Source organism: Geotrypetes seraphini, chromosome 1 (assembly GCF_902459505.1).
Source record: "Geotrypetes seraphini chromosome 1, aGeoSer1.1, whole genome shotgun sequence".
Lineage (NCBI taxonomy): Eukaryota > Metazoa > Chordata > Amphibia > Gymnophiona > Dermophiidae > Geotrypetes > Geotrypetes seraphini.
The window spans coordinates 198,536,013-198,549,285 of record NC_047084.1 but is presented as its reverse complement, the minus strand read 5'-3'; the positions used below and the strand labels follow the sequence as shown (position 1 = coordinate 198,549,285).

The following is a 13,273-nucleotide window of genomic DNA, read 5'->3' as shown; positions in this document are numbered from 1 at the left end:
AGTCGATTTTTTTTTCCCCCCCCCCATTCCTGCGGGTTAACCACGGCTATCTGCGGGAAACAGTCACCGTGTCATTCTCTACTGTTAACCCTAGCACTAACTGATTCAGCACGTGCTAAATGCCAAGGAATATAATGGGCGTCTTAGCATTTTGTGTATCTAATCATTAGCACCCCTTGTTGAATCCTTCCCCCTTAGTGTTGGTATTCAGTGGCATTAACTGATTAACTGCCACTGAAAATCAGTGGATAACCTTGCACAAGTGATTTAAGCAATCAGAAGCCTCCCCTGCCTGGTTAAATTGCTTTGAATATCTTCCCCAATGTAAAAAAAAAAATAAAAATACATTAGATATGCTTAAAATTGTACATCAAAAGTGAATAAAACAAACCCCTTTCACTTTAACAATAATAGATCTAACCTTAAATTTCCCTAGACTGGAATTTTTAATATGAACCTGATCACCCCTAATTTGTGATAATTAATATGTATGAACAGAAAAAAAAATTAAATCATACAGTGATTCACAATATTTATTAATTCAATACTGAGGGTATGTACCGTAGTCAAAACAATTATTGCATTTATTTGTACATCAGAAGTGGATTCATTTTTGTGGACTTCTGGTCTTGCAGATCTGTTGTCAAATTCTAGGGAAAAAAATTTTAAAAGATGCATTTAATTGATGGTACAATATTTAAAAATGTTCATATGTTTCATTTTGAACCTGATTCAAACAACAGCAGTTTGAAATAAATCTCTCTGTGTGAGAAAGTTGCCCTGGTCATAATTATCTAGAACAGGGCATGGGCAGCCCCCTTTTAGTCAGAGCATAGAAATCAGAATTGAGACATCCAGGTCAGAATGTGTCCAATTAAAGTAGCATTTTAGAAAAGGATCTGCCAAACACATGCAGGAATGCATGTGTATGTACTGGCTATGTTTGGAAAGAGCGACCATTTTGTATTTGTCAACCGCTAAAATGTCAACTGAAGCAACTTGACAGCTTACTTGGCTCAGTATCAGCACTCACAAGAAAATAGAGGACTACTGTGTAATCACTTACTGGCAAATAACCAAAATTAAACACAGTGGAAATGATACTAATGGACACAACGAGGGAAAAGGCCTCAAATTCCCCTTTGTCAAAAATTGGAGTTTTTGCAATGACAATCTGGTGGGGTAAGGTTCTTGTCAAAGAAGAAACCAGGAGAGAAACCTCCACACAGACAATCCAAGCCAACAGACAACAGTGGAGGTTCAAGAACAAAGGTGTGAACAGTGGAGGTTGAATAAAATTGCACACCTTTGTTCTTGAACCTCCACTGTTGTCTTTTTGCTTGAGGTAAGGTTCTTATCATAGGTCAAAATCTCGTTGTAGCACCAGAATGTGAGAAAATATTTTTTATAATGCAAACATCCTTTTTCCCATGTTTATGTGTTTTTTTTCAAAATACTTAATGGAAAATAAAATCAATCTAAATCACAATGACCTTTCTGTTTGAAATGACTCTCTTATATAGCAAAAATTTGCTGATAATCAAATAAAACACAGAGACAGTAATGAAATACAACAAACTGCCCCAAAAAGGTAGAAGGGCCACTAGAGATAAGTGTTCTACCTTTTTGGAGCAGTTTGCTGTATTTCATTACTGCCTCTGTGTTTTATTTGATAATCAGCAAATTTTTGCTATATAAGAGTCATTTCAGACAGAAAGGTCATTGTGATTTAGATTGATTTTTTTCATTAAATATTTTGGAAAAAAACCCCACATAAACATGGGAAACAGGATGTTTGCATTATAATTTTTTTTTTAAAGTATTTTCTCACATTCTGGTAAAGCAACGAGGTATTGACCTATGATAAGAACCTTACCCCACCAGATTGTCATTGCAAAAACTTCAGTATCAGCACTAACACATGTAAAAGAGTATTTTAGAACATAGTTGTTTACATGCCAACATGCATGAAAGCCATTTTGGCCACCTACACATCTAAACACATAATTAGATACAGAGGCCATAATTTTACTGCACTGTTAGTTTTGAGGATGAAAAAAAACACTGAAGGATTAATTGTAAGATCTTCTTAATCTTTCCAGTAAAGGGATACCCACAATGAACACTTAAAATAAAACAAACCTATACATACCCGGGGGCAGCTGTAAATCCCAGTATTGGTCTTTGAATACAGATATTCATTCCTCTTCTGTAATGGGGAATACATCTGCAGCTCTTGGTTCTGCTCTAGTCCCACCCAAACCACACCACTTTGCGATATACGCGTACCTCCTCGTTCTATGATTGGTCACCTAAATTTAAGTGCCTGTTGTACTCTTAAATTTATAGAATGCTAATATATGAGCATAAATTTACATAGGACAACTGCTGTTCTACAATTAAGCACAAACTCCCAAATTCTACAGTATATATGACACTGGAATTTTGGTGCCAAAATTAGCTTATGAGCCAATTAATTGCAATTAATCGAGGTCAGCAATCAATTATTGCAGTTAAGTAGCAATATTTGGAAATTTGTGTGCACATCTCCACACAACATATTCTATAACCCTGCACCCCTATATCTTCTAAGGTGCAATTCAAAGGGGGTGTGCATTCCTAAAAGTTACACATAGGGTTTTGTTGGACAACTCGGTGATCTGGTATATGATGATTTCTGGAATAGTTGAGGATTGCTTGGAGATCTGGTGTCTGAAGAAAGCAGCATGCTGAATCGTTCTAGATAAGTGATTTTTCAACTGTATTAGTGCATTTACAGTGTGGCTATGCCCACACTGCAACTATTATTAGTACAAAGGTTGGAGTTTTTTATGCCTACGATTGTGCTTATGACAGTGTATGGACTGTAGTTTCTTGTTATCACTGTCATGTACACTCCTCCCTCAATTTTGGCAGGGGTTAGGGGCAGAGCCGGCACATGAATATTGAAAATTTGCGAATAACTTTTGGGCCAACTCTGACCCACCCTCGCCTCCCTCCCAGCATCTCAGACCTTACCTGGTGGTCTAGCTGTCTTTTGGAGCAGGAGTGATCTTCCTACGTTCTTGCCCCGTGCAGATCACTCATCCAAAATGGCTGCCGTGAGTTCCCATAGTCTCTCGAGACTATGACGGGAACTCTTGGCAGTTGTCTTGGATGAGTGATCTGCATTGGGCAGGAGCGTAGGAAGATCGTTCCTGCCCTGAAAGACCGCTAGATCACCAGGTAAGGTCCGGGGAGGACCGGGAGGCAGGAGGGAGGTGGGGGTGATTCCGGTTTTAGGAAATTGTGAATAATCAAAATCGCGAGTCCTAAAACTGCAAATCGGGAGGGGAAAGTGTAAGTCTGAGGCTTTCTTCTCCACCTTTTATTTTTTGCTGTAGTGTTGATTGGCTTCTTGGCCTTGGCGGGTTATTCTCATCCACAGTATTATTGTGCTTTGAATTGATTCTGTTGATTCCCTCACTTGTTTTGAGTTCTAGAATAGCCCTATGTTTGCACCAATATGCCCACAATTGGGTGCCAGCATTTACACCAAGGTCTCAGCTGGCAAAAATACTGGCGCCCAGCTTTTGGCACAGAAATGAGGAGTACGGTATAGATGATGGCTCAACTCCTCTTTTGCTTATGCTACCATTATAATTTGGAATAACCTACCTGTTTACATTAGGACAGATATCTTAGGACTGATATCAATTACTTAAGGTTTTGTAAAAATGTGAACACTTTTTATATGACTTGCATAAAATAGGACCGAGGGCTAAACTAGCACAACTTGTGGTAAAAATGACCCCTCTTAACAATAGCCCATGTTGACAACTTCCCTCCTAAAGAGAGTAAATTAAACAATGTCTTACATTGTTTTGTTGTTTCCAAAATCCAGTCTCTAAATTTGGAGACTTTAGTGTAAACACCTGGCTGTCCTGGACGACCACATCCTTCACCCCAGCTGGTGATGCCTACCAGATACCAGATCTGATTCTGCTTGCAGACTAATGGGCCACCTGAGTCCCCCTATGAAACACACATAGAAATTTATTTGGTTAACATATTGGTTACACACATAATATACTAATCGCCCTTTAGTCACATGGATATGAACAAACAATGGACAGTCATCTTATCAATTAAATGTTCAGCAATAAAACTGTAAAAAGTTAAAACCCAGATATTCGTTGGCACTGTATAGGTTCACAGTCATAAGCACGCGGAACAAAGCCGTGCCGACATTAGACAGCAGACAATTGGGGGGGGGCGCTAGTGAGCGTCAAGGAAGATGGCTGCTTGAACGAGTGTCTTCCGCACGAGGAACTTGATAGCCCCGATTTCAGCATTATATACGCGGCGATTTTGAGCTGGCTGTAGCTCCCGAGCAATCTTAAATATCATGGCTTCTGGCAAAACGGGTAAGCGCCGCAGTCTCGAGCCAGTTTCGCCATCTAAACCGCCGATAAAAATTGATGATGTCACTGCTGCCTCCCTGCTAGAGGAAATTTGCGCTCTCCACTCCCTCATGGCCGAAAACAAAACGGTCACAGAAGAGATTCTGTTGAAAATATCTACCTTTAAGGCTGAAATCGCTGATTTAAACACCAGAATGGATAATGTGGAAATAAAGGTGGGGGTCAATGCTGAAAATATTAAAACACTCCAACGACAGGCTAACAAAATCTCTCTCCTTGAAAATGAACTAGCAGACCAGAGTAATCGATCCCTTAGGAGCAACTTCAGGATCTTAGGTCTACCTGAGGCTCGGGAAGGGCGAGACATGGTCAAGTTTCTGGAGGATAATCTGCCTAAAATTCTCAACCTGGATTTTAAACACCCATTTGAAATAGAACGGGCGCATCGCGTTCCATTTCAGCAGCCTAAGATCCCTGGCAAGTACCTGAGGCCGGTGGTTGTACGACTACTCCGCTACACTCAAGTAATTGATATTATGCAGCAGGCTCGTCTTCAAGCTCCCATCAAATATGAAAGCCACTCTCTTCTATTTGTACCGGATCTTTGTAAGCAAACGGCTAAAGCACGAAAACAGCTTTTGGAATACAGACCTCGGCTGAAACAACTTGGTGCCAAGTTCGGGATGCTATACCCAGCTAAACTTCGGGTGACGTATAACAACTTTACTAAAGACTTTACCCAGCCTGGAGAACTGGCTGACTATCTGGAGAATTTGGCTCCCAGTCATATTGACGCTACCTGAGTTTTTGCCCTTCTCTTAATATAATGTTATGCATTATCATCTATTGCTTTCTCCTTAGATGATTATTTCTATGCAGTCTGGCTGGCTTTCCAGGACATACATATGTCATTTTGTACTGTTGTAATGCTGAACACATGTTTTATATTATATACTGCTGTTTGAGCTATTTCCCTGTGCGGGTTGACCTTGTTCTCCCCTCTTCCCTGTTCTCATTATCCCTATGTTAACTTCCTTATATAGGATAACAGGATGGCTTTCTCTTATTTTCTTGTTCTCATTTCTCTGACAGTCTTTAGCACGATGCAGAACTGTTTCTACTTTCCTATGTACTACACCATGATGTACATCATTTTACTGTCTCACTGTGGTAAAATACATGCTGATACATTGCTTGACACTTAATGTTAAAGGATTGAATAATCCTATTAAGAAGAAGAAAATATTTAACTATTTGTCTAAATTTCAGGCTGACATTCTTTGTTTGCAGGAGACACATCTCTCTGAATGTGAAGCTAAGAAATGTTCATTTCCTTGGGCGTATCCTGTCCTGTATTCTCCTGCACTGGGAAAAAAAAATGGAGTGTTATTTATTAGGAAGAGAAATGACATCTCCATACTGTCTCATCGTTCTGACTCTAATGGCAGATGGATTCAAATAGTTCTTGAAATTGATGGCATTAAATTAATGTTTCTGAATCTATACGGTTCTAATATGGATGATGTATCATTTTATGATGAAATAGCTGATTTATTGAATTCTTTTAGGGATCATCATTGCATACTTGGGGGTGATTTCAATGTAATACAGGATCCCAGGAAAGACAGAAAATCTTCATTCCAGTACAGAAAATCCCAAAACTGGTTCTATCTACAAGATCTTATTTCACAGTTCAAACTGCTTGATCCGTGGAGAATCACACTACTCAAGACTGGACTACTTCCTGGTGAGCCCCTCTATGGTACGATTCATTCATTCTTCAGACGTCAAAGAAATCAGCGTGTCGGATCATGCTTTAGTGCAACTTAAACTGAATGCATTTGGCGTTGAAGCTTCGTCGGGGCAGTGGAGGTTCAACAACACTCTTCTTCAAGACTCTGAATTTGTATCGTATATCTCTGCTGCCATTGAGGAATACTTTGCTTTTAATTCTCCTGCTGATATTAATTGGTCTTACATCTGGGACGCATTCAAAGCTTAAATCAGGGGGCTCATTATTTCCTACTCAGCTTCCAAAAAGAAAGATGCAATGGCTGAAGTGAATAACTTGGAATCCGAAATAAAAGCTCTTGAAAACTATCATCATTCCCACACATCTGACTCATTACGGGCCTTACGATATAAATATAATGTCTATTTAAGTAAGTCAGCTGCCAACCAAGTCTTTACTCAAACTGCCTCCTACTATACGGTTAAGCAATATATCAACTATCTGTATTTTATAGAATATCCACAGTCACAGACTCAAAGAAGTTTTGGATATCTCTTGCTAAACAGGAGGGAGGTCTAGAGTGAAACAGCTGGTTGCATGGAAATACACTGCCAGGAACAGATTATACCCAACACCAGGGAAGCCTGAAAGAACTGGCGGGGGAAAGAAGCAGCAGTCTGTAGCTGACCTGAGGCATGAAAATCGCATATGGGAGCATAAAGCCCTGTTTAATTGCAAGTAGTGACCATCAATGTAAGCTGTTGTTTTCACTCATTGTTTACACCATGGTCAAGAAGCCCTATTTTGTGTTAGATTTGGTGCTGACCAGAACACGGGGAAAGTTCATCTGCAAGGGATGTGAAGGTAGGATGTCAGAGGGTATAGGTAGGTGTGTGTGATGGGTGTGTGTTTGTGAGTATGCATTGGCAGGGTATTAGGGTAGAGTGTGAGAATGTGTGTGAAAGAGTGTGTACATATGCATATGAATGTGCATGTTGGCAGTGTATGTCAGGCAAATGTGTATATTGGTAGTGTGTTGGGATGTGGGGTGTGCATGTTGACAGCATGGTGGAAGGCTCTGTGTGTAAGAAGCAGTGCGGTAGTGGGTGAATGAGACAAATACATTGGGATTGTCACAAAAATGAACAAAATGAATGTCTGTAAGGTGCTTCGACTCTGAGGAAGAATACTGAAATATGGTCATGTCGAGAGAGTGGCCTTTCACAGCACTGTAATCAGATAAGTGTTTAGTAAAAATTGAAGAAGAAAAAACATTTGAAGAAGATTAAATAAATATCTGCTTAAAAAAAAATGTTTGGACCAATGACGAAATTAGCTATGTTATGAGTATTGAAATGTTTAACTTAGTATAGCCACCTGAGGATCCATGATAAAAAATATTTATGTGTTTCTATGGTAATGACTAGTACTGTTGTCAGTTGTTGAGCAGCCATCAGTTGTGGGATCGACTGATTACCTTACAAGCATCAATTCCACCCTGTTCATAACCAGCACACAACATTAAATCGGTTATCCTGTAATTTCTGTAGTAGGTCTGACATTCCTCATTTGAGAGTAGAGGGACTTTGGCCTCTTGGAGAACATTTTCAACTGTGCCTACAAAGACAAAATATTTACCATAGATTGTAGCAGTAGTCAAATGATCTCAACATGGACATTTTAATAATTAATTACAACTAATTTTTTTATAGCATTACTGTACAGTAGTGTTAAACAATATTCCTGCTTCAAAGTGCTTGCACCCCTCATTTTGTAACAGGCGGCATTTGCAAGCTTGAATTTATAGAATACTAGCTGATGTCCCGACGTTGCACGGGTATTTAATTATAGCAATAACACTGTAAATGGATTCAAATAAAGATACTTTATAGTGGTGAATGAAATTATTTTTTTACAGCTTTATAAAAAGTATAATATTCAAATTATAATGTGAAATATTTGACAAAATGAATACAATACAACTAACACAAAACTTGAATATAAACAACATTTTTAGTTTCACCTCCAGGAGCAAGAACATATAAATTCTTGGGTGAACCCACCCTTGAGCAAGCAACATAGAGTTGTCCATGGGAAAAACAGGGGGATCTTAAATCCACTCCACAGTATGTAATAGTCTGTCCCTGTGATTTGTTGATTGTGATAGAGAATGCAAGTCTCAGTGGAATTTGCAATCTCTTAAACTGAAAAGGAAGATCTGTTGGAATAAGTGGCATCCAAAAGTTCCAGTATTGATTTAAACAACTCAATATATGGAAACTCAGGTTGAAAAGAAACTCCATGCAGTTGTTTCCCGGTTCAGAATGGAACCTGTGTTCCTAGTTCAGCATATGTGAGTACTCATGTAATGTAATAACATTATGAACTGGGGTGCATGAAGGAAACAGTTACAAACAAAGTTAGAACATACAAACTCTATATGTATGGTGTCCGTGGTAGAATAGAAATGATGTCCCTAGTGGTTATAGTGTCATAGAAAGTGTTTTATAGTTGGAATTACGGTGAGAATGGCAGCTTTTTACATCCTTTCCATTTACATGAATGGATGAAATCTGATTTTCTGTTTGTAGCTCCACCCACGTGTGCAGGTGGGCAGCGAGACCCCCAGAACATATCACCTCAGGTAGTGAGGGATCTGCATACCAAGTTGCGTTCAAATCGGTCAAGCCGTTTTTGAATTACTGAGAGAATGGCAGCTTTTTACATTTTTTCCATTGACATGAATGGGTGAAATCTGATGTTCTGTTTGTAGCTCCGCCCACGTGTGCAGGTGGGCCGCGAGACCCCCAAACATATCACCCCAGGTAGTTGGAATTACTGTGAGAATGGCAGCTTGAATTACTGTGAGAATGGCAGCTTTTTACATTTTTTTCCATTGACATGAATGGGAGAGATCTGATTTTCTGTTTGTAGCTCTGCCCACGTGTGCAGGTGGGCCGCGAGACCCCCAGAACAAATCACCCCAGGTAGTGAGGGATCTGCATACCAAGTTTCGTTCAAATCGGTCAAGCCGTTTTTGAATTACTGTGAGAATGGCAGCTTTTTACATTTTTTCCATTGACATGAATGGGTGAAATCTGATTTTCTGTTTGTAGCTCCGCCCAAGTGTGCAGGTGGGCCACGAGACCCCCAGAACATATCACCCCAGGTAGTGAGGGATCTGCATACCAAGTTTCGTTCAAATCGGTCAAGCCGGTTTTGAATTACTGTGAGAATGGCAGCTTTTTACATTTTTTCCATTGACATGAATGGGTGAAATCTGATGTTATGTTTGTAGCTCCGCCCACGTGTGCTGGTGGGCCGCGAGACCCCCAGAACATATCACCCCAGGTAGTTGGAATTACTGTGAGAAAGGCAACTTTTTACATTTTTTCCATTGACATGAATGGGTGAAATCTGATTTTCTGTTTGTAGCTCCGCCCACGTGTGCAGGTGGGCCGCGAGACCCCCAGAACATATCACCCCAGGTAGTGAGGGATCTGCATACCAAGTTTCGTTCAAATCGGTCAAGCCATTTTTGAATTACTGTGAGAATGGCAGCTTTTTACATTTTTTCCATTGACATGAATGGGTGAAATCTGATGTTCTCTTTGTAGCTCCGCCCACGTGTGCAGGTGGGCCGTGAGACCCCCAGAACAAATCACCCCAGGTAGTGAGGGATCTGCATACCAAGTTTCGTTCAAATCGGTCAAGCCGTTTTTGAATTACTGTGAGAATGGCAGCTTTTTACATTTTTTCCATTGACATGAATGGGTGAAATCTGATTTTCTGTTTGTAGCTCCGCCCACGTGTGCAGGTGGGCCACGAGACCCCCAGAACATATCACTCCAGGTAGTGAGGGATCTGCATACCAAGTTTCGTTCAAATCGGTCAAGCCGGTTTTGAATTACTGTGAGAATGGCAGCTTTTTACATTTTTTCCATTGACATGAATGGGTGAAATCTGATGTTCTCTTTGTAGCTCTGCCCACGTGTGCAGGTGGGCCACGAGACCCCCAGAACATATCACCCCAGGTAGTGAGGGATCTGCATACCGAGTTTCGTTCAAATTGGTCAAGCCGTTTTTGCGTGATCGCGGCACATACATACATACACACATACATACCTCCGATTTTATATATATATAGATTGCCATTCATAGACACCAGGAAATATTTCTTCACCGAGAGAGTGGTTGATCCTTTGAACGAGCTCCCGGTGCAGGTGATCGAGGCAAACAGCGTGCAAGAATTTAAGAGCAAATGGGATGCCCATGTGGAATCCCTTAGAGGGTTAAGCCAAGGGAACCTGTCACCAGGAGTGGGATCCCTAGGATAGTAGACTTGGGGGTGGATCAGTAGAGTGGGCAGACCTGATAGGCTATGGCCCTTATCTGCCGTCATCTTCTATGTTTCTATGTTTGTGTGTTCTTCTGTCATTACACACTAAAATAGCTTAGCACATAATTGTAAGAGGGAGTTCAAAGGAGAGGAGAATGGGAGGGCATAGGCCAGGCCAACATTTACACAGTTAGGGTGGGGGGGGAAGCTGTCAATGTGGGCTTACTATTATTTTAGCAAAAGGTCTCATTGCATAAAATGGTCCCCAGTGCTAAAATAGCACAACTTGTGGTAAAATAATCCATCTTAAAGGTAGCAATTATTGATAATTTCCCTCTTACATTGCAGAATACTGTCATTTAATAATAATAATAATAATAATAATAATAACTTTATTTTTATATACCGCAGTACCACAAAATAGTTCAGAGCGGTTTACAATAAAAGAACCTGCATACAGACAGTGATATTACAGAGAACAATTCAAAGGTACATCAACAAAGGTATGAAATTATACTAATTTATCAAAGAGATAAGCTTTAACTGTTTTTCTAAAAGTTTGGTAAGAAAATGCATTTAAGATAAACTCACTTAGGCATTTATTTCATTTGCCAGCTTAAAATGATAATGTCCTATCTAGGACACTATAGATACTGTAGATTTGGGTGTCTGACACTTCTTGAAGTGGCCATATGGGAAAGGCTTTCTTATTGGGATCTATTAGGACGCTTGCAGTTTTACTGCAGAGTAACCATTAGTCCTGGTCTGTGCTGACAATTGAGACTGCCTTTTAAAGCACAGCACCAAAGGAGCAGGAGAGACTGGGAAATGTTTTTGCCCATGAAAATGCATGTAAGGGATAAAATGCAGAGCACAGAGGGGTACAGGGGTTGAAATCAATGTCATATTTAGGCACTCTCATTTATACCAGCCATAGACTGTTGTAAGTGCATGTGCTTACATTTTAGATGTGCCAATATTGACTTACAGTATTTTCACGCATATAACGCGTGCGTTATACACGATTTTACAAACCGTGCATAACCATGCGCGTTATACGCGTGAGCGCATTGTACAACTTTTTTTTACATAGTTCCCCCCCGACGTCCGATTCACCCCCCCCCCCCGCAGGATCGCTCGCAGCCCCACCCTGAAGGACCACTCGCACTCGCACCCGCACCCCCACCCTGAAGGACCGCTCGCACCCCCACAGCCTCCCACCCCCCCATCATGGAGAAGCTGCCTACCGTTGTCCTGCTGCTTCCTCTGCCGGCGGTCCCGTCCCCTTCTCTGAGCCCTGCGTCTGCGCTGCTTCCTCTTCTGGCGGGTCCCGCCCTTTCTCTGATGTCAGTGCGAGTGCGAGCGGTCCTTCGGGGTGGGGGTGAGAGCGGTCCTGCGGGGGGGTGAATCGGACGTCGGGGGGGCATCAGGCTTTCAGGGTGGGGACAGGACTTCAAGGGGGGATAGGACTTCAAGGGGGAGAGGAGAGTCGGGGCGGGCGAAAGGAGAGTCGGGGCAGCCAGAGGAGAGTCGGGCGGGTGAAAGGAGAGTCAGGGCGGCCAGAGGAGAGTCGGGGCGGGCGAAAGGAGAGTCTGGGCGGCCAGAGGAGAGTCGGGGCGGGCGAAAGGAGAGTCGGGCGGCGACGGGAGAGTCGGGGCGGCATGCGCGGTATAAGGGTGTGCGCGCTATATAAAAATTTCTTTACATAAATTTCTGTTCCCCGCGCGCTATACCCGTGTGCGCGTTTTATACGGGTGCGCGGTATATGAGTGAAAATACGGTACTCTATTATTCTGTAGGACAGGGGTGCTCAGTGTACTTCCTTGAGGTCCCCAATTGAGCTGGGTTTTCCCCCAATGGATTTGCATGAGATCTATTTACATGCACTGCCTCCATTGTGTGCAAATATATCTCATGCCTATTCATTGTGGAAAACCTGAACAGCTTTGAGACTGTGTATGAAGGAGATGTGGAAAAAGCTTTAGGTCTTTGTAAGCCAACTATTGCGTCAGGTGATATTTGCTCTTCTGTTATATTGCATGAGCTAAAAGGGAAGATAAGCCCAGTTATTTTGCGATTAATGAATCAGATGACAGATGAGGGTGTGGTTCCAGAGGTATTGAAAGTGTCGACAATAGAGCCATTAATGAAGGATAAAAGGGCTAGATTCACTATGCAAACCGATCATGTACTGATCGGTTTGTGAGCCCTTTACGACCACCTGAGAGGAGCACCAGCGGACCTTGGAACCGGGAACACCAACGCCCCAGAGACCACTCCACCGGACCTCCTGCCGACTTCCATTATAAGGTAAGGAGCGAGAGATCCCCGCTCCTCCCCCTCCTCCAACCAGGACTCTAAGAGAGAACCATTCCCTCTACCTAACACTCCGAACCAGACATCAAACATGAAGCTCTCCCTGCATACACACAAACTAGCCACCATTCTGATAATCCTCCTCATCTCTAGTTGGAAAACAACAGCAAACAACTTACCCACCACAACCACATCCGCCAGTACAACCAACTTCCAAATTCCCAACAGAAGAATACTCACATCAAGAAACCCGAACCACCACACCAGCACTCAACACCCCATCACTGTTACCTGGAGAAGAAGATCAACACCTCCGAAAACAAAATCTCATCCAACTCCCACAACACTCATATACCCGGAAACAACTTACATTCCCCAGACCGACACGACCTCCCTTACATGTGCCTATGTTAACATCAGATCTCTAGGACCCAAAACAGAAAACATAAAAAATTGGATAAAAACAGAAAAACTTGACTGCCT

General features: G+C 41.8%; 1 protein-coding gene across 1 annotated transcript in view; it reads right to left on the bottom strand.

The window, feature by feature from the left end:
• Positions 1-517: 517 nt before the first annotated feature.
• The window catches only part of LOC117366873 (plasma kallikrein-like), a 96,370-nt gene continuing 83,614 nt past the window's right edge, over positions 518-13,273 (bottom strand). Inside the window, exons 13-15 of the mRNA XM_033958846.1 lie at positions 7,613-7,752; positions 3,858-4,014; positions 518-650 (exon numbers count right to left, since the gene is read on the bottom strand). Of these exons, the coding sequence (XP_033814737.1) occupies positions 649-650; positions 3,858-4,014; positions 7,613-7,752 (299 nt within the window). The 3' untranslated portion in view covers positions 518-648. The remainder of the gene's footprint in view (positions 651-3,857; positions 4,015-7,612; positions 7,753-13,273) is intronic.